We start from the raw sequence: 21,261 nt of genomic DNA, 5'->3' as shown, positions 1-21,261 counted from the left end.
TAACAAAATATTCAGCCTGTCCTTTGAAGCTTTGAAGCCAGGCATTGACCTCTCTCTAGCTGTGAAAGTCCTAGATGGCATCTTCCAATATCAGGCTGTTTTGTCTACATTGAAAATCTGTTGTTTAGTATAGCTTCATCAATTATCTTAGCTAGATCTTCTAGATAACTTGCTGCAGCTTCCACATCTCCACTTCTGTGTCACCTTGCACTTTTATGTTATAGAGATGGCTTCTTTCCTTAAACCTCATGAACCAACCTCTGCTAGCTTCAGACTTTTCTTCTATAGCTTCTTCACCTCTCTCAGCCGTCATAACTGAAGAGAGTTAGGGCCTTGCTCTGAATTAGGCTTCGGCTTAAGGGAATATTGTGGCTGGTTTGATCTTCTATCCAGATGACTAAAACTTTCTCCATATCAGCAATAAGCTGTTTTGCTTTTTATCATTCATGTGTTCACTGGAGTAGCACTTTTAATTTCCTTCAAGAACTTCTCCATTGCATTCACAACTTGGCTAACTGGCGCAAGAGGTCTAGCTTTCAGCCTCTCTCGGCTTTTGGCTTCCTCACTAAACTTAATCATTTCTGGCTTTTGATTTAAAGCAAGAGACATGCGACTCCGCCTTTCACTTGAACACTTAGAGGCCATTGTCGGGTTAGTAATTGGCCTAATTTCAATGTTGTTGTTTCTTAGAGAACAGGGAGGTCTGAGGAGAGGGAGAGAGACACTGGAACGGCTGGTCAGTGGAGCAGTCAGAACACACACAACATTTATTGATTAAGTTCGCTGTCTTATATGGGCGCAGTTCGTGGCGTCCCAAAACAATTACAGTAGTAATATGAAAGATCACTGACCACAGATCACTGTAATGGATAACAGTGAAAAAGTTTGAAATATTACGAGAATTACCAAAGTGTGACAGAAACACGAAGTGAACATAAGCTTTTGGAAAAATGGCACTGATAGACTTGCTTGATGCAGGGTTGCCACAAACCTTCAGTATGTAAAAAAACGTAGTATCTCTGAAGTGCAATAAAGCAAAACGCAATAAAACAAGGTGTGTCTGTATCCACACTGTGTAGCACAGTGTCTTATACCTGGTAAGAACTCAGTAATGTTTGTCAAATAAATGTTTTATGTTTTAATGATGGATTAGGCCAGTGAGATGTATTTTTTATTCCTTGCAAGAGCTTCACAAGGACTTTGAGGCAATTAAAAAAAGATATATAATTATGTAACATTACAAATATATAAAAGCAAGTGTGTGTGTATGTTTTAAGAAATAAGGAAATTGCTGGCAAAGTAAATGTAAGGTAAAATAAAAATGGAATGAGTGAGGGTTGGGGCTAGAAGTATACTTGCTAGAGATATATACTACATATTTGACTTGAGCTTTCTGGTTGCAAATCAAGGTCAATGAGGATTTTTCTGGGTTTTGGTAGGCAGGTTTTTTAGTACTCTTCAGTTTATATCTAGAAAGCAATTTCTTATCCTTTTATATATAATTTTGGCTGTCGGGTTACACTTTTCCAGACTTCTGTCACCCCAGGACAGTCTTATTGATAATTGTGGAAGGTGGCACTAATGTGGTTTCCTAACCCTGCCAGTGGTGGCAGTGACAGTACTTTAAGGCAGTCCAGGCTTGTGGACTTGTCTGTGATCTCAGTTTACTTATGTAGTTGTTGTTAGGTGCCCTTGAGTCAGTTTTTGACTCATAGTGACCCCATGTGTTAAACAAATGTTATTGAACATTTAGTCTGTGCCAGACACTGTACTAGACATTTGACATACAAATATGATAAAGACTTCCTTAGCCTCAAGGAGCTTACTGGGAGGTAGGGGAAAACACAGAAAAAGATACGTAATTTATTACAACATGTTAATTACAAATGCAAGGTGCTTTGGGAGCCTCAGGGTTCAGGGAAGGTTTCCAATAAAATATGCTAGAACTGTGGTATTCTTAGCTGGAGAGGAAAAGTAGGAAAGATTTTCCATTATAAGCAAAGACATGGCAGTATGAAATGGTATGGTACCTGTGGAATGAGCAAAGGTAGGGAGGTATGAAATGGCATTGTACGTGCTGGGCAGTACACTGTTACTAAAGTATTAAAGTTTGCAGTGCTGGGGTGAGGGATACTCTTTGAGATATTGACAAGGATTAAGTAATGAATGGCCTTAAATATCATTTTAAGGAGCTTGGATCTTTATCTTAAGAATAATGAGAAAGCCCATAAAGGGCTTTAAATGGCAATAGGACAGTCAGAAACATAGCTGTTAACTTAAAATCAGGGAGATTAGTATATTAAGCTAGAAATGATGAGTGTCTTAACTGCTATATATAATGATACCGGTATACCAATTGCCACCAAGTAGATTCTTACTCATGGCGATCCCACGTGTTGCAAAATAGAACTCATCTCCATAGGGTCTTCATGGCCATGACCTTTCGGAAACAAATTGCCAAGCCATTTTTCTGAGGCACCTCTGGGTGGGTTCAAGCTGCCAAACTTTCAGTTACCAGCCAAGAACTTAACTGTTTACATCACCCAGGGATTCTGTATATAGGGATAGTGACGGTAAAAGAGTTACTTAGGAGATGAGCAAATGATTGCATATGGGGAGACATGCTGGTGAGACAGTGCAGAGCAGAGATATGAGAGACATTGGATGAATTGCAGTTTTTGCCTTAGGCAGCTGGGTGGATGATGCAACTGTAAATTGAGATTAGGAATATAGGACAAAGTGGGATGATTACAGTAATAAATGCATTGCCATTGAGTCGATTCCGACTCAAGCAACCCTATATAGTAATAGCTAACGTTTATGGGGTGTTTAGTATGTGCGAGGCACTGTGCTGTGTGCTTTCCATGTATTTACTCATTTATTCCTCATCATAGCCTATGAAGTGCCAGCACCAGTTGCCATCAAGTCAGTTATGACTTATGGTGAGTCCATGTGTGTCAGAGTAGAACTATGCTCCATAGGGTTTTTGATGGCTGATTTTTTGGAAGTAGGTCGCCAGGCGTTTCTTCTGAGGTATGTCTGGGTCGACTGGAACCTCCTTCAACTTTCAGTTAGTAGCTGAGCATGTTAACCATTTGCACCACCTAGGTACCCAATCTGTGAAGTATTAGTTTCTCCATTTTGTAGATGAAGAAACTGAGGCACAGAAAGATTAAAATCCAACTTAGTTAAGATTCAGTATTGGGCATTCTGGATCTAGAGCTGAGCACTTAGTCTCTAATACTATATGATAGCAATATTGTGGTGCTTATTGATGTACAAGAAATTTGATTTATTGTAATACAACTCTATATTTCACAGTGTAACATATATGGAATGATAATGGGTGATGCTTTTAAATGTTGAAGTGTCATATTAGTTGGTAGAATGTGGCAGTAAGTTACTATCTATTATAGTAATGAATTGGTTTATTTTTTGCAAAAGTACAAGAGCATTGAGTTTATCAGCAATTGGCTTATAAACTATCTAGCATTTGGAGAAAAAGAGTCTAGAAAGAGATAGGCATTATTTTGAAAATTTGGGTAGTTGTCTACTATGTAGCTTGCTTTATTACATTTTTACTGGAAATGTGGGGAAAACAATCAGTGTTAAAGCATCCTAGTATTTTTCTTCATATAGCTAACATAGTGTCTTACACATACTAGAAACTCAAATATTAGGTTGGGAATGAGAAGAGAGGAATTAGAGATAGTATATAAAGACAACTCTTTGAAAGAGTTTTTCTGCAAATGGGAGTGGTGCACAAGTGGAGGGGGCTTTAGATGGGAGCACCGATGGTTGATTAGTTGTAGCAGGAAGAAAGAATGGGTATAGGTATAGATAGTTGATAAATGTAGTGGGAGTATATATGGAAGACCTCTTTTGTTTACTGCTCTATGTTCAGGAAAATAAGAGAAGTGAGATTATCAGGCTTTCCTCTCAACTAGTCCATCATAATTACTCTCGTCAGGGATACCAGTGAATTCCATATTGCCAGATCATTGGTCATTTCTTAATCCTCCTCTTACACTGTTCAATAGTCGATCATTCCTCCTTTCTGAAGTACTTTCTTCACTTGACCATCACCATTCTCTCTTAGTTTTTCTTCTACTTCACTGGCACTGCTTCTTACTCTCATTTGTGTAGCACCTTTTAATCTTCCTGATTTTGAGGTCTAGCCACCCAGTCTATGGCCTGCTTTTTTGTCTGCACCCATTCCCAAGGGATCTTTTATCCAGCCCACTGACCTTGAATACCATTTATGTGCTTTTGACACCCTAATTTGTATTTCTAGTCCCGACCTTTCCACTGGACTCTGTATCTGAATAGCTGACTGCCTGCTCATTATCTTGTCTTGTATATCTCATAGACATCTCACTTGACATGTCCGAAACCATACATTGATTCTCCTTCCATAAACCTACTATAGTTCTGTCTGTGAAAGGTACCCTACCAGTTGTTCTGCCATTCTACCAGTTATTCAGTTTTCTACTAGGATGCTTTAACACTGATTGTTTTCCCCACATTTCCAGTAAAAATGTAATAAAGCAAGCTACATAGTAGACAACTGCCCAAATTTTCAAAATAATGCCTATCTCTTTCTGGACTTTTTCTCCAAATGCTAGTTTATAAGCCAATTGCTGATAAACTCAATGCTCTTGTACTTTTGCAAAAATTAAACCAATTCATTATTATAATAGATGGTAAAACCTCAGGCTTTGACTACTGCCTCCATTAGCAAATTTTGATGCCTCTGCTTTCAAATATATCTAGAATCTGACCCTTTCCTCCATTTCCACCATTACCCAAAATGGCTCAAGCCAACTGTCAGCTCTCTTCTGAACTATTGTAATAACCTACAGTCAGGTATCCTTGCTTCTATCTTTGTCCCCAGAGTGAGCTTGGTAAAACATAAATCAGGTCACATCAGTCTTCTGCCTAAAACCAACTAATGTCTTTCCATCTTACTGAAAAAGCCAGAATCTTTATTATGACTTACAAGGCACTATATGTTCTAAGGTCTTCCTTCCCTTAATCCTGCCCTTTTTTTGTACCCTTCTCCCCTTCGCTTTGCTCACTTTGCCATAGCCATCATGGCCTCCTTGCTGTTCCTAGAACACACATAGCATTTTCTCTCCTCAAAGACTTCTGTACTGGCTGTTGTCTTTGCCTGAAATGTGCTTTTCCTAGATAATTGATATGGCCCACTCCCTCACTTTTTTCAGTTCTCTTCTTAAAATGTTGGGTTTATCTGAAAGGCCTTTCCCTACCACCTATATAAACTAGAATCCCTAACCCCAGGTACTCTTGGCCTTCTCTACTATGCTTTATTTTTCTTCATAGCAGTTATTACCACTTGACATAAATTCTTTGTCTTTTGGAGTTTTTTCTCATTTTTAATGGTATCTCAGTACTGAAAGTAACAGTTTTGGGGACATTATAGGCATTTAATAAATATTTATTGAATGAATGAATAATCAATAGCTTTATTGTGTATCTCTAAATGTCTATATCATTCAACACTTATCTAATTTAGTGTTTTTCTCCCTCTACAGCACAATGGTCGGTTCTGTCCAAGGAAATACATATCCCAGTCAGGCTTCAGTATATAGTCCTCCTCCTCCTGCTGCTGCTGCTGCTGCTGCTGCTGATGTCACTCTATACCAGAATGCAGGAACTAATATTTCCCAGGTGCCAAACTATAGCTTAACATCATCAACTCTGCCTCAACCAGTAGGCAGTCAACAGCCACCTCAGCCACAGCAGCCATATTCTCAGAAGGCTCTTCTATAGGACTTGGGATTCCTCTTTGTGGCAAATATCTGCTAAATGCAACAGACGTTAGGAGATTCTTTAACATCGTAAGATTTGTCTATCAGCTTATAGGACTCTATCTTGGTCAACAAATTTAAATACTCAAGAAGGTAGAACTCTATTCAATTTGCACTGACTTTCTAGAGTTCTCCCATCCCCCACCTTCCACCCAGAGGAATGAAACTACTTATAACATATAATTCCTTTCATAATATGAAAGAATTGATACAAGGTTGTCTCTTAAATTACCTAGTCTGAAAAAAGTCAGACTTATAATAAGCTGTTGTGACAAATGTTATGTATGTATATTGATGTGTAACTTCATTAGTGGCCATTTTGAATCACACTGGTGATCATGTGAATATATTTAACACTGTGTTAAATTAATTTACATTACTGTTTTATTTTAATCATGAACAACTACCATGTTTCATAATGTTTTGTGTGGATTTAAGGTAATTACGCTATCCTTTTAAACGGCAAAAGAAGAAAGTTGTCATGTATTTACATGAAGGCATTATTGTTTGTGTTTTAGTTTCACATTAAACTGAACCTTTTACTAATTGTGAGCTAAACATATGTATGTTGTCTTTCTGTAGGCTCTGCACACTACTGGCTATCATCACACCAACGTACAGTAGCTAAATTTTTGGTGCGGTTATATAGCAAATGATAACTTACCCTATTAAACTTTCACATTTTGGCGTGGTATTTCAGAATATTGTGGGACCATGTGACAAATTAAGTAGGATCACATTCTTTGTACCTTATTTTTAAGGAAATGAAGTCAATTTGCTTTTTCCTAGTTGAGCATAGTAATTAGATTTCAAAGCTGTATACTGTGTTTGTTGGTAGCAGTGACACCAAAGATAGAGGCAATGGATAGAAATTTTTAAACTGGATAAAAAAAACAAAACATGAATTACACTACATTTTCAAAATCTCTTGTAATTATTTAGAATATAAACAAAATTTGATTCATCAGTCTTACTCCACTGCTAGTCTTTTAAATGTGTTTTTAGCACATTGTATCCTTTAATTCTTCATTAAAATGGATATAAGTTGATGTTTCAAAGTAATCTGTTTTCCTCCTGACTTTGCTTAGCAATTTATGTATTTATTGTTATCTTTCAAACTAGATGTTTAGACTGCTCTGTCTCTTTGAAAGTTGATCTAATGGAATATTTGTGGCGTCCTATTCAGAAGTATTTTTGAATTTGAATGCGTTTCTTTTAATCCATATGAAAAATGTTTTCCACTGACATTTTAACCTTTCTTCTTAAATATTTATAATTTCTCTGGTTATGTTATACTATTATTTAACACTATTAGGTAAACAACTGAAATTTGAGCTGAGCACTGTGTTAAATGAATTGATTTAGCAAATTTCCTACCATAAATGAAAACTTAATTTGTATTTCCTAAGATTATTGTAATCACGTATCTTGTTTGTTTGATTTTTGACAAATGATTTCATCTTTGGCAAGAAATCTCTTTAATGGTGAGTAATTTCATAGGTTCAAATTTAAAGCACCATCTTCAACCTAAGTGTTTTACTCTAGTGTCATGTATTCCTGAGTTTGAGGTGTATTGCCCTCAAATGGTAATTTTAAAATTTGAATCCAAACTTCATATTGTTTAAAGTTTTAGTAATTTATTTTCTGATAAACATTGGCAAGCATTACTGTCTTTTTCTTTACAATTGGAATATTTTAGCTCAACTGATAGACTTCTTCCCAATTCATATTGTATTTTCCTTTGTCTTTTGATAAATTCCAGTTTACCAGTGCCAAATGAATCATTTTCCCATTTTAATTTTGATATCTTTCATGCTGTAAAATCAGTTACAAATTTTTGAGTACATCTTTTGTCCTGTAAAAGTCAAAGTATGATAAAATGAAGAAAAGAACAATTATCGTTACAAAGCATATACATTTTTCTTTGCCTATTACATTAGTCAGCTTAAAAGTTTAAATGATGAATACTTAAAACTGCTACTATATTATTTTGTACCTTTCATTTATTAAGGATGAAAATACCAGGTGGAAAGATTCCAATGAAATCTTTCCAATGACATGGCAAATATGGAAACAGGAAAGGACTATTTAGGAGTTCAGATTTATTTTTTTTCTGAAATGTGTGTGTGTTGCACTTTTAAGAAATCTTCTCTAAAATATAGCTGTCCCTAATTTGAAGGAATAAAATTATTTATAAAATGAGCTAACTATAATGTGAACTTTTGTGAAGCAAATTTTATTTCCCAGTTTATTTCCTTTATAAAGTTTCAGGTTTGTTTCTGTGAGACAGTGACATCCAAGTGGAAAAGATTTGGTCCAGTTACTACCTAGCATAAATAGCAGATAGATTCCATGGCCAGTTGTATGTTATATCAGTGTCCTAAGCCTACTAGGAATGCTCTATAGTATGTACTTAATATGATTTTATACTCTTTTCTAAATCTGTGATCCTCCTTTACTGTTATCTATCTCCCCTACTCAGTGAGGGGCCTTCTTAATGTGCATAGAGATTTTCTTCTCCTTATTAAAAACTTTTGCAACTTTGATTTTATACTTCTTAATTTTTGTATTTAAATGCTTAATAGACCACTGTAATTCTTTTCTGATAGGTACAGCTTTCATATAGGACATATGTTTCATTCAGCTTGAAAATATCTTTAGTTCAAAGCTTCAAGTTTACATGACAAATTAATGCCCTACATGACTATGTAACTATAAAAATTATATAAATTCTCTAAAATGAGGTCCATTGACATAATTGGTCAATTTTTCATCTGCTTAATGTATTAAAATCACTATTTTCTTTTCCTCATCTATTTGTTTACTTACCAGTTGTACTAATAATTATAACTTCTAGCTATATCACTTTTAAAATATATAATAACAAAAATATAGTTAAAAATTTTTAATCTCATTTGCCAATTTTTTTTTCTTGGTTTGCTTTTTTAGTGGATTGTTTATAGCCCTTAGAATAAAATATATAGAATCTTACCTGAATGTTTTCTCAAAGTCCTTATATTCAATTCTCTTTAGTGTCATGATACAATTAAGTGTCAAATATGTATTATTTTCTGTACTATTTATAATAACATGCCCCCTAGTTTTTAAGCAAAGATGTCTGATTTTTCTGTATTCTTTCTGGTCTTCCTTTGAAGTTATAAAGCTTAGTGGTATATTTTTTTTTCTGACTTTTTCTAGTTTCAAAATTTTTTTCCTTATGATATTCTAGAGCATTTTAAATCTTATTATTTAAAATCTTAGATTTCCCTGTTGAACAAAGTTTAACACTTTATTAGTGATAACTTGTAGTCATATTGTACTTTGCTCATTTTCTGACTCCCTAGCTTCTGCTCACAGTTTCCACTGAGGTCATTGTGTGTTTGCTGCTGCTTTTAGACTCATAGAAGTTCTGATGAGTATTATATATTAAATTATTAAGAGTCAGTAAGCCACTGGATAAGAGCTAAAGGGGCTGGTTTTAGTGCTCTTTTGGTGGTTAGAGACTTTGAAAAAAATAGGTTTGTTTTATAGAAGAGTAGTATCAACTTTTTGATCAGATAGCCTGATCACTCATTTTTGATTATATAGCCTCTCTTCCTCTCTCTCTGTCTATATATATGTATATGAATTGTACAAGTTGTAATGTACTAATACATGTATATTATAAAACACACCAAAAATAGAACTCTTAAAGGAGAGAAAAAATCCATTAGTGGAAATGCTGATATTTTCTTTCTGTATCTCAGTGGATCACTTTGTTTATGCCCTGTGATGTGTGTACACAATTTGGAGACCACTCTTTTGGAGGTTAAGATTAAACAGGGAAAAGCAGTAAATTATTATTTACGTTTTGTTACATATTCATTTTTAAAAATTTGTGCTAAAATATTTTTTGATCAGGCTCTCTGATTTTTTTTAAGTACATTGTATTGTTTTGCTATTTAGTAAATATCTAAACTTTTTTTTTTCTTTCATATATTCTTCAACCTATAGTGGTCTTCTATAAGATTATTATTTCTTAAAAGGAAATATTGACATGTCATCATCTTTGGCTGTTTTCTATTATAGATGGTAACCATACTAACTGTAATGTCTTTTTTTTAAATTGAATTTTATTTTGAAACCAAACATAGTGTTTTTTTTTTACCAAACTGATTTTAATTTATGGATCTGATTTGCTTCTGAATGTTTATGCCTTCGTTTTGTGTGTGTGTGTTTTTAAAGCAGGTAGTGTAAAGATGATGTCTTGAAATTGTTAATTTTATTCATATTGGTGATTTACCTTTACACTAGTCAGCTCTGTCTTTAATATATCTCAAAACTTATGAAGTTGGTACCTTAAAGTAAATATCTGACGCTGTGAAGCGACACTTTTCCCACAAACTTTTTTATGTTGAGAATTTTTAAGCTTATAGAAAGATGGAACACCAAAATACTGTTCATCTAGATTCACTAATCATTAGTATTTTGCCACATTAGTTTTATCTCTTTGTGTATGTTTGTATGTGTGGATATAGTTGTGTATATATGTGTATATATACTTTTTTGTGTAAATATTTCTAAGTCACAGTCATTGTAAACTCTACTCCAGAGTTCTTCATCAATGCATCTCATAAGGATATTCTTCTACATAACCTAAACGATTATATCCAAGAAAATTAACTATAATTCTATAATATCATTGTTATCAGTTGTTCCCCAAGCTATCTTTCGTAGCCTTTTTTTTTTTTTTCTTTCAATCCAGGATCCATTCAAGAAACACACCACATATTTCATGTTGCTTTATTAATCTGGGATAGTCTTCTTGGTCTTTTCTCCCCATGCCAGTTGTCCCATAGACTGTCCCACATTCTGGATTTACCTCATTGTGTCTTTGTAGTCTCATTTAACTTGATGTTCATTCCAGTTACTTTTATTATTATTTATTCCTAAAAGAATTAGAATCAGAACCATATGATCTATGATTAAAAGAACTAAATGAAACTAAAAATTTCAGGCTATTTGAGAAGCTGTATGTAGAAATGAGCACGGTTAGCCTGATAGCGTAGCTACTGTGTATAGCAGACTGTATACACTAAGGTCATCGATACTAGCATAGCTCAATAGTTTTGTGTTCTTCATTTCAAATTGCATTCAGTCACTGAGGAAAATTTGTGCTTCAAAAAAAAATAAGTAGCCCCCAACGCCTTTTCCCCTTTCAAGCCCAAATCGGCTTTACTCAGCTTGTTCACCCACTTAATTCATTCACTCTGGGTGACTTTTAGGTATTTTTAGAAATTTTATCAATAACTATAGATCTGTGTTTTAGAATGCATAAATTTTGTCATGTTTGTTTTAAAAGACTTCTCATTACCTTATAGTCGTACTTTCTATTAAGATATTGAAATCACTGAAGAAGAGGGAAAGTTCTTTTTAAAAGTTCCAATTGTTAGTTTTGTGTGTGTGTTTTATTGTGGTAAAAATATATATGACAAACCATTTGCCAGTTCAGCATTTTTTACAAATTCAGTGACATCGATTATGCTCATCATATTGCCAACTATCACTGTTTGTTTTCAATTACTCTACAACCATTAACAGAAATTAAGTGCCCCCTAAGCAGTGACTCTCCCTCTTCCCCTCCCTGCTACCCCGGTAACCACTGATAAACTTGGTCTCTATACATTTACCTGTTTCATATAAATGGGATCATACAACATTTGTCCTTTTGGGTCTGACTTATTTCACTGAGCATAATGTTTTCAAGATTCATGCATGTAGTAGCATGTATCAGGACTTCCCTTTATGGCTGAGTAGTATTCCATTGTATGTATGTGCCACATTTTCTTTATCCATTCATCTACTGATGGACATTTAGGTTGTTTTCCCTTTTGGCCATTGTGAAAAGTGCTGTAATGAACATTGGTGTACAAATTTCTGTTTGTGTTCTTTTGGGTATATACCTAGGATTGGGATTGCTGGGTCATATGGTAGTTTTATGTTTAATGTTTTGAAGAACTTCCAAACTGTTTTCCACAGGGGCTGTACCATTTTGCATTCCCACCAGCAGTGAATTAGGGTTTCTTATTGTTACTTACTTTCATCAAGTTGGTTACTAAACTGCAAGCTGGTTACTAAATTGCAGGTTACAATAATGTACACTCTCAGATTATTAAATAGCTAGTTTAGAACCTTAAATTATTTCAGTTGGTAAATAACTTTTTAAAAGGCAGAATAAACATTTGTAACCCGTTGTTTCTGTGACAGGATATATGAGGTTTCTTAACTGCAGGATCATTACATGATCTTGTTACTTTTGAGGTAAGGTGTATAAATGGTTGAGAATATTTTCAGTTAAGTCAATTATATATGATACCGGTCTGTTAGTTAAGATGCTAAATAGGAAAATTTACGTAAAAAGTCCATATGATATGGTTATTTTCCTCAGAATCAAAAACACAGAAAAAAATACACCTATATGCTATTTTGGAATGTGTTCCTCTTCATGGAAAAGGAGGTTTCGATGTAAGTATCTTTGTTAATCTGTAATTTAAAAACATAATGATAACACACTATAAAGGAGTTGCTCAAAATGACTAAAAAAGTTGTAACCAAGAATATAGATAAATTCACTTAATACCAAAGAGGCTTCATTGTAACAAGTTCATTTCTAAAAATAGTGGATGGCACATGATAAATGTTTTCAGTATTTTGCATTGTAAATATATCATAGTTTATGACCACATGGATTTCTTGTAAAGGAAATGCTGAATTGTGATGGTGTTTTAGATGAAGAGAAGAATAAGAACTAAACTAAGTTATAGCTGAGTTTATTGGAGTTGTATTCTGCAGTTGGAGCCCTGGTGGTGCAGTGGTTAAGACTTGACTGCTAACCAAAAGGCTGGCAGTTTGATTCTGTCAGCCACTCCTTGGAAACCCTATGAGATAGTTCTACTGTGTCCTATAGGGTCACTATGAGTTGGACTCAACTTGATGTCAGCGGGTTTGCTTTTGTTTTGTTTTTTATTCTGCTATTAAGTGGAAATTTCATTCTGTTGCCTTTGTAATTTAGAGAACTGAGTTTTAACCCAGATACATCTTTTGTCAGAACAATATCTTGCTAGTTATGTAATCTTGGGCAGTTTTGTGAATCTCTGGTTCTTCTTTTACTTATTTATAAATTGTAGAATTGGTGTAATTATATGATACTTTTCAGTTTTCAGAAATCCTTTGCTTCCCATCTTCTGCCTCTGCCTACCTTAAATATCCCTGCCATTCAACCTGAATTATACCTATGACGTTGAAATAAACCTCTATTAGTTTATAAGAGGAAAGGGGATGGGAATGGAGTTGAGTACTATAGGTGCTGAAACTTGGGAGCATGATTTTAGCATAATTTATAACAATTTACTTCCTGAATATTATCTGGGACTACTTTGTTTCCATTAGTAAACTCTTGAGCCCTTGTTTCTGTTTGAGTTACCCCACCGTGGACATCCGTACTCTAAGTAGAAGTTCTTTCATTTAATAATAGTACTTTCACTTTTATTGGTGTCTTAGTCATCTAGTGCTGCCATAACAGAAATACCACAAGTGGATGGTTTTAATGAAGAGAAGTTTATTTCCTCATAGTCAAAGTAGGCTACAAGTCCAAATTCAGGGCATCAGCTCCAGGGGAAGGCTTTTTCTCTGTCGGCCTTCTTCTCTTCGGTGTTCCCCCAGACTAGGAGCATCTCTGTGCAGGGACCCTGGTCCAAAGGACGCGCTCTGCTTCCGGCACTGCTGTCTTGATGGTATGAGGTCCCCCTGTCTCACTGCTCTCTCTGTTTTTATATCTCAAGAGATTGCCTCAGGACACAATCCAGTCTTGTAGATCAGGTCCTGCCTTACTAACACAACTGCCACCCATCCTCCCTCATTAACGTCATAGAGGCAGGTTTACAACATACAGGAAAATCACACAGTACCAGAAATCATGGCCTAGCCAAACTGATACATTTTTGGGGGGACATAATTCAAACCGTGACAATTGGTGATTTGGACAAAAAATTAAATATAGCTTTTGGGGCATATACTATATTTGCACACTTAGGTAGCATCAGACTATGAAATTTTATTGTTTTTGATGTAGACAAGGTTGTATCCTTCGTCTTACTGATCTGAAAATCATGATAGAGACAGTGTACTACACTGGCCATCCTTTAGCCATTTTGTTTATTAAGTAAGCAGTTTGCTGAGATGCTAGAGTACTATGGAAACTATTAGTTCTATCTTTGGTGCTAGCTAAGAAAGTTCTAATATTCCAAATATGGTACAAACTCAGCAATAGCATTTTTTTTGCATCAGAATTATTTGGCCAAGAAAAATGCCATTATTTATTGTTTAGTAAGTTACAGCTTTTTGTGTGTCACTTTCCATGTTTTTACGCAAATAACGTGCACGTTACATGTTTTTTTGCCAACTGCACAAACCCTTTGCACATCATTTTCCTAGACGTGCTGTGCACGTTACATGCGTTGGGCGCATTGTTTAGTTGGGCACGTTATTTGTTAAAATACAGTATATGTATCCATTATTTTATATACTTATCTAAAACAACTCCAATAATAAAATAATTTTTAGTTTTGCTGCTTGTTAGGTGCCGTCAAGTCGGTTCCCACTCATAGCGACCCCATATACAACAGAATGAAATACTGCCCGGTCCTGTGCCATCTTCAGAATCGTTACGCTTGAGCCCATTGTTGTGGCCACTGTGTCAATCCATCTTGTCAAGGGTCTTCCCTTTTTTGTTGACCCTCTACCTTTCCAAGCATGATGTCCTTCTCCAGGATCTGATCCCTCCTGATAACATGTCCAAAGTATGTGAGACATAGTCTTACCATTCTTGCTTCTAAGGAGCATTCTGGCTGTATTTTTTCCAAGACAGATTTAGATACCCTGCTAACATTCAAATTTTTTCCCTAAGTTAGTTTATATTTATTTAATGGAATCAGGTAAAAAATATATATATATATGGCTTATTTCAAATACTGAATAGATAAGCTTTTATTATAGTTTGTGTTTTTTTTAGAAGGGAAAGAAAGTTTTCCAATTGTTTATCACTGATTGTTTTATTTATATTCTCCCTTGGTAAGCAAGAATAATCATAATGCCTTTTAGAATCTTTTTTTGTGGTTTCATGCTGATTTTTTTCTGAAGTGGTTCCAAGAATAAATATTTCTTGGGTGTTACTGAAAAGAAAAGAAAAATATAACGAAGACCAAGTTTGTGTTTACATAGTTGTTTGTTTCTTTTTAAAGCAAGGTAGATTCTCACAGATCTTACTGAAATGTTTTAATGTTAAAACGGGACAATCTCGTTTCATTCATATGGGTGCCAAATATTAATTTACATGGGAAGGCAGATAGTCCAATGGATTCTCTTCAAGTTAAATACGTATTTGAAACGGGAATTCTAGGACCTTGGGTAGAATTACATTAAACTGCAAGTTGAATTATTATGCCTTTTCTTACTCCATCGGACTTAAGAGTATTTTTACTTCTCTGCATGCCTTTCATGTATTTGAATGAGCATAGTTTCCTTAAGGTTTTTAGCATGATAGCATAATTCCGTTTTTATTTTACTGTTCATCCAGCATTGGTATGTATTTAACTATGCTGCTTTGTACATATGAAAGACAAAAACAGTTTTATTTGCTAAAAAATACTGAAACATGGTTCTGTTTATGCTTTCAATTGGAGAAAGTAAAACTGAATAAATGCCAAGTTTATGCTAAATGTTTATGTATACTATAATTAAAATGTTTTTGAAACTTAAAGAAGATAGATTTAATAGCTAAGGGAGTTGTGTTTAGGTAATGTTTTAATAGTTTTGTCAAAAGTAAACATTCTGAAATTAAAAACTTTGAAGTGATAGTTCTCATTTCTGAAGAAGAGGTAAGCATCACCAAATTAAAACTGATTAGCTTTATCTAAATTACTATGTTTAATGTCTTGTAATTTATATTTATAAATATTCTTTTTATCTGTTAATTCATGGCTTAGTAATCAAATGCTGTTTATAACTTATTAGTGTCTAGATCTTCCAAGAGCTCTCATTTGAGTAATATAAAATTCTATACAAAATGTTTAAAATCAACACCAGAACATTGGCTGTGGTTTCCAGCAGATAATGCTTTTACTTTGTTATAAATTTGGTGAAATGGAGCTCATAATAGAATACAATGAGTTCTGTTATAATGAACATGTGTTCTAAAAACCACTAGCTATGCAAACTCATGCAATTAAAAAAAAACTTAGGGTTTATGGGTAAAATGAGATTAGGGCACAGCGCTAAAAAACTTCATCAATGACACACTGAAAGATTGGAACCTAATAAAAACAGCACAGTTTGGAACATGTTAAATGGTTAAGAAATACATAGGCAGTACACTAAATATGGCACTTTACCTTGTAAAAGACCTTAAGTTTGCCTATGGAAATAGGCCACAGAAGCGTTACACCTTGCGTGTTATTGTGAAGTGACAGAAGTGATAGAAGGCTGTCTGAAATCAGTAAAGTTGTAATACCAGATGTGAATGGCTGTGACTCTAACACACAAAGTTGAGGTAGCTGCAAGTTTTTTGAGGTGTTGCATGTTTGTGTATTCCTACACAGTTCGTCTGGGTTTGGGGTTTCACCTAGTGTTCCTTTTGGATTAAATTGAACATAAGCAAACTAGAAACCTGCATTTTGCTCATATTCTCAAGTATATCAGTCATGTGGAACAAACTTAGGTTTTCCAAAAACAACTGGATCAATAAACAACATCATGATAAACAGAGAAAATATTGAAGTTGTCAAGGGCTTCATTTTATTTGGATCCACAGTCAACACCCATGGAAGCAGCAGTCAAGAAATCAAATGACGCATTGCATTGAGCAAATCTGCTGCAAGAGACCTCTTTAAAGTGTTAAAAAGTAAAGATGTTACTTTGAAGACAAAGGTACACCTGACCCAAGCCATGGTGTTTTCAATTGCCTCCTATGCATGCGAAAGCTAGACAATGAATAAGGAAGAATGAAGAAGAATTGATGCCTTTGAATTATGGTGTTGGCGAAGAATATTGATATACCATGGACTGCCAAAAGGATGAACAAATCTGTCTGGGAAGAAGTACAGCCAGAATGCTCCTTAGAAGCAAGGATAGCGAGACTTTGTCTCACATACTTTGGACATGTTATCAGGAGGGATCAGTCCCTAGAGAAGGGCATCATGCTTGGTAAAGTAGAGGGTCATCAAAAAAGAGTAAGACCCTTGACGAGATGAATTGACACAATGGCCTCAACAGTGGGTTCAAGCATAACAACACTTGTGAGAATGGCACGGGACCGGGTAGTGTTTCGTTCTGTTGTTGATGGGGTTGCTATGAGTGGGAACAGACTCGACAGCACCTAACAGCAGCAACAAAAAAAAAGTGTTACAGCACAACTGACTATAAGTCATTTAGAGGCAGACGATAAATGTCTAAACCCATTGCCTGTTCAAACTCTTGACGACTCCATGCATTACAGAGTAGAACTGTTCCATAGGGTTTTTTGGCTGTAATTTTTAGAGAAGGAGCCCCGGTGGCTTGCCCTGGGCTGCTAACTGAAAGGTTGGCAGCTTGAACCAACCCAGCCACTCCCACTATCCTCTTCCATAAAAACTGCAGTCAAGAAAACCCTATGGGGCAGTTTTACTTTGTCATATGGGGTCTCTATGAGTCAGAATTGACTCCATGGCACCTAACAACAACAATAATCTTTATGGAAGCAGACTGCCAGACCTTTCTCCTGAAGTGCTGCTGGGTGGGTTCGAACTAGCAGCCTTTTGGTTAGTAGCCCAGTGCAAACTGCCACGTAGGGACCTTTGAATGGGTGTCTAGTCACCATTTATTTCTAACTTTAGAAAAATACCCTTTATACTTTTTTTAAATTGTGCTTTAAGTGAAAATTTACAGCTCAAGTTAGTTTGTCCTACACAAATTTATACATTGTTATGTGACCCAAGTTGCTCTGTCTGTAATGTGACAACACATTCCTCCTTCCCATCCCAGATTTCCTGTGTCCATTCAACAAGATTCTGTCCCTTTCTGCCTTCTCATCTCACCTTTAGGCTCATATATCTACTTGAACTAAGAAGCACACCCTTCACAAGTATCATTTTATGTCTTACAGTCCAGTTTAATCTTTGAAGAGTTGGCTTCGGGAATGGTTTTAGTTCTGGGTTAACAGAGAGTCCAGGGACCATGTCTTCTGGGATTTCTCCAGTCTTAGACCATTAAGTCTGGTCCTTTTACTAGAATTTGAGTTCTGCACCCTACTTTTCTCCTGCTCCATCAGGGACTCTGTTGTATTCCCTGTCAGGGCAGTCATTGGTGGTAGCCAGGCACCATCTAGGTCTTTGGTCTCAGGCTGATGGATTCTCTGGTTTATGTGGCCCTTTCTGTCTCTTAGGCAGATATTTTCCTTATGTCTTTGGTGTTCTTCATTCTCCTTTGCTCCAGCTGGGTTGGGACCAATTGATGCGTCTTAGATGGCTCCTCACTAGCTTTTAAGACCCCAGACACCACTCACCAAAGTGGGATGCAGAACATTTTCTGAATAAACTTTGTTATGCCACTTGACCTAGATGTCCCCTGAAACCGTAGTCCCCAGACTCCTGCCCCTGCTACTCTGTCCCTCGAAGTGTTTGGTCATATTAGGAAACTTCTTAGCCTTTGGTTTAGTCCAGTTTTGCTGACTTCTCCTGTAGTGTGTGTTTTCCTTCCCTTCACCTAAGAGAATTCTTGTCTACTATCTAGTTAAGCGAATGCCTCCCTCCCACCCTTGTAACAATCAAAAAATGTTTTCTTCTCTGTTTAAACTTTTCTTGAGTTCTTTTTTTTTAATCTTTTTTTTTTTTTTTTTTTGTACTTTAGATGAAAGTTTACAGAACAAACTAGTTTCTCATTAACCAGTACACATTGTTTTATGACATTGGTTAACAACCCCATGACATGTCAACACTCTCCCTTCTTGACCTTGGATTTCCTATTACCAGCTTTCCTGTCCCCTCCTGCCTTCTAGTCCTTGTCCCTGGACTGTTGTGCCCCTTTAGTCTCATTTTGTTTTATAGGCCTCTCTAATCTTTCACTGAAGGGTGAACCTTGGGAGTGACTTCATTACTAAGCCAGAAGGGTGTCCGGGGTCCATACTCTCAGAGTTTCTCTAGTCTCTCAGGCCAGTAAGTCTGATCTTTTTTTTGTTGCTGTTAGAATTTTGTTTTCCATTTTTCTCCAGCTCTGTCCAGGACCCTCCATTGTGATCCCTGTCAGAGCAGTCAGCGGTAGTAGCCAGGCACCATTTAGTTGTGTTGGACTCTGTCTCATGGAGGCCATGGTAGGTGTGATCCATTAGTCCTTTGGACTAATCTTTCCCTTTTATCTTTGGTTTTCTTCATTCTTCCTTGCTTTCGAAGGGGTGAGATCAGTGGAGTATCTTAGATGGCTGCTTACAGGCTTTTAAGACCCCAGAAGCTACTCACCAAAGTACAATGTAGAACATTTTCTTTATCAACTATGTTACACCAATTAAGTTAGATGTTCCCTGAGACCATGGTCCCCACATCCCTCGGCCCAGCAGTTTGGTCCCTCAGGGAGTTTACATACGTCTGTGGAGCTTCCATGACCTTACCTTGTACAAACTGTGCTGGCTTTCGCTTTCCCCAGTATTGTGTACTGTCTTACCCTTCACCAGAGTTACCACTTGTCTATTGTCTGTTTAGTTTTTTACCCTCCCCACTCTCGTAACCATCGAAGATTTGTTTCTTTTTGTGTGTAAACCTTTTCATGAGTTTTTACAGTAGTGGTCTCATATAATATTTGTCCTTTTGTGATTGACCTATTTCACTCAGCATAATGCCCTCCAGATTCATCCACGTTATGAGATGCTTCAGATTCATCGTTGTTCATCGTTGCATAATGCTTCATTATGTGTAGGTACCATAGTTTGTATATCCATTCATCTGTTGCTGAGCATCTAGGTTGTTTCCATCTTTTTGCTATTGTGAACAATGCTGCAGTGAACGTGGGTATGTATGTGTCTATTCATGTGAGGACTCTTATTTCTCTATGATATATTCCTAGGAGTGGGATTGCTGGATCATATGGTATTTCTATTTCTAGCTTTCTAAGGAAGCACCATATCGTTTTTCAAAATGCATCGTTTTGCATTCCCACCAGCAGTGCATAAGAGTTCTGATCTCCCCGCAGCCTCTCCAACATTTGTTATTTCCTGTTGTTTTGATTCATGCCAGTAATCCCGGGGTGAGATGGTATCTCATTGTGGTTTTAATTTGCATTTCTCTAATGGCTAGTGATCACGAGCATTTCCTCATGTGTCTGTTGTCCACTTGAATGTCTTCTTTGGTGAAATGTCTGTTCATTTCCTTGCCCCATTTTTTAATTGGATTATTGGTCTTTTTGTTGTAGAAGTGTTAGATTTTCCTGTAGATTTTAGAGATTAGACCTTTGTCTGATTTGCAGTAGCCAGAAATTTTTTCCCGACCTGTAGGTTCTCTTTCTACTATTTTGCTGAAGTCTTTTGATGAGCGTGTTTAATTTTTAGAAGATCCCAGTTATCTAGCTGATCTTCTAGAGTTTGTGTTGTTGGTTATGGGTTGTATCCTGTTAATGCCATGTATTAGGGCCTCTAGTGTTGATCCTATTTTTTCTTCTATGAACTTTATACTTTTTGGCTTTATATTTAGGTCTTTGATCCATTTCGAATTAGTTTTTGTATATTATGTGAGGTATAGGTCCTGTTTCATTTTTTTGCAGGTGGACATCCAGTTTTGCCAGCACCATTTGTTAAAAAGACTGTCTTTTCCCCATTTAATGGACTTTGGGCCCTTGTCGAAGATCAGGTGACTGTAGGTGTATGGATTTACATGTGGGTTCTCAATTCTGTTCCGTTGGTCAGTGTATCTGTAGTTGTACCATACCAGGCTGTTTTGACTACTACGTTGTATAGTAGATTCTGAGGTCAGGTAGTGCGAGTGCTCCTACTTTCTTCTTCTTCTTCAGTAGTACTTTACTTATCCAGGGCTTCTTCCCTTTCCACATAAAGTTAATGATTAGTTTTTCCATCTCTTTAAAGAACGTTGTTGGTATTTGGATCACGATTGCATTATATTTGTAAATTCCTTTGGGTAGAATTATTTTCACAATGTTGCGTCTACCTGTCCATGAGCATGGTATGTTTTTCCATTTATGTAGATCTCCTTTGGTTTCTTGCAGTAGTGTTTTGTAGTTTTCTTTGTATAGGTCTTTTACATCCCTGGTTGGATTTATTAGTATTTTAGTTTTTTAGGGGCTATTATAAATCATATTGTCTTCCTGATTTCCTTTTCATTGTTTCTTTATTGGTGTATAGGAATCCAACTGATTTTTG

At 35.9% G+C, this 21,261-nt stretch overlaps 1 protein-coding gene across 2 annotated transcripts in view; it reads left to right on the top strand.

Moving 5' to 3' along the window:
* Nucleotides 1–10,562, top strand: part of STAM (signal transducing adaptor molecule) — a 69,581-nt gene extending 59,019 nt beyond the window's left edge. For both annotated transcript variants that reach the window (XM_004380558.2, XM_023735073.1), the window contains one exon: nt 5,556–10,562. In XM_004380558.2, the coding sequence (XP_004380615.1) occupies nt 5,556–5,793 (238 nt within the window). In that variant the 3' untranslated portion in view covers nt 5,794–10,562. The remainder of the gene's footprint in view (nt 1–5,555) is intronic.
* The last annotated feature ends 10,699 nt before the right edge of the window (nt 10,563–21,261 follow it).

The sequence above is a fragment of the Trichechus manatus genome, unplaced genomic scaffold, assembly GCF_000243295.1.
Source record: "Trichechus manatus latirostris isolate Lorelei unplaced genomic scaffold, TriManLat1.0 scaffold00075, whole genome shotgun sequence".
Classification (NCBI taxonomy): Eukaryota; Metazoa; Chordata; class Mammalia; order Sirenia; family Trichechidae; genus Trichechus; species Trichechus manatus.
The sequence above is the reverse complement of the archived record's forward strand: the minus strand, read 5'-3'. Positions and strand labels throughout refer to the sequence as shown.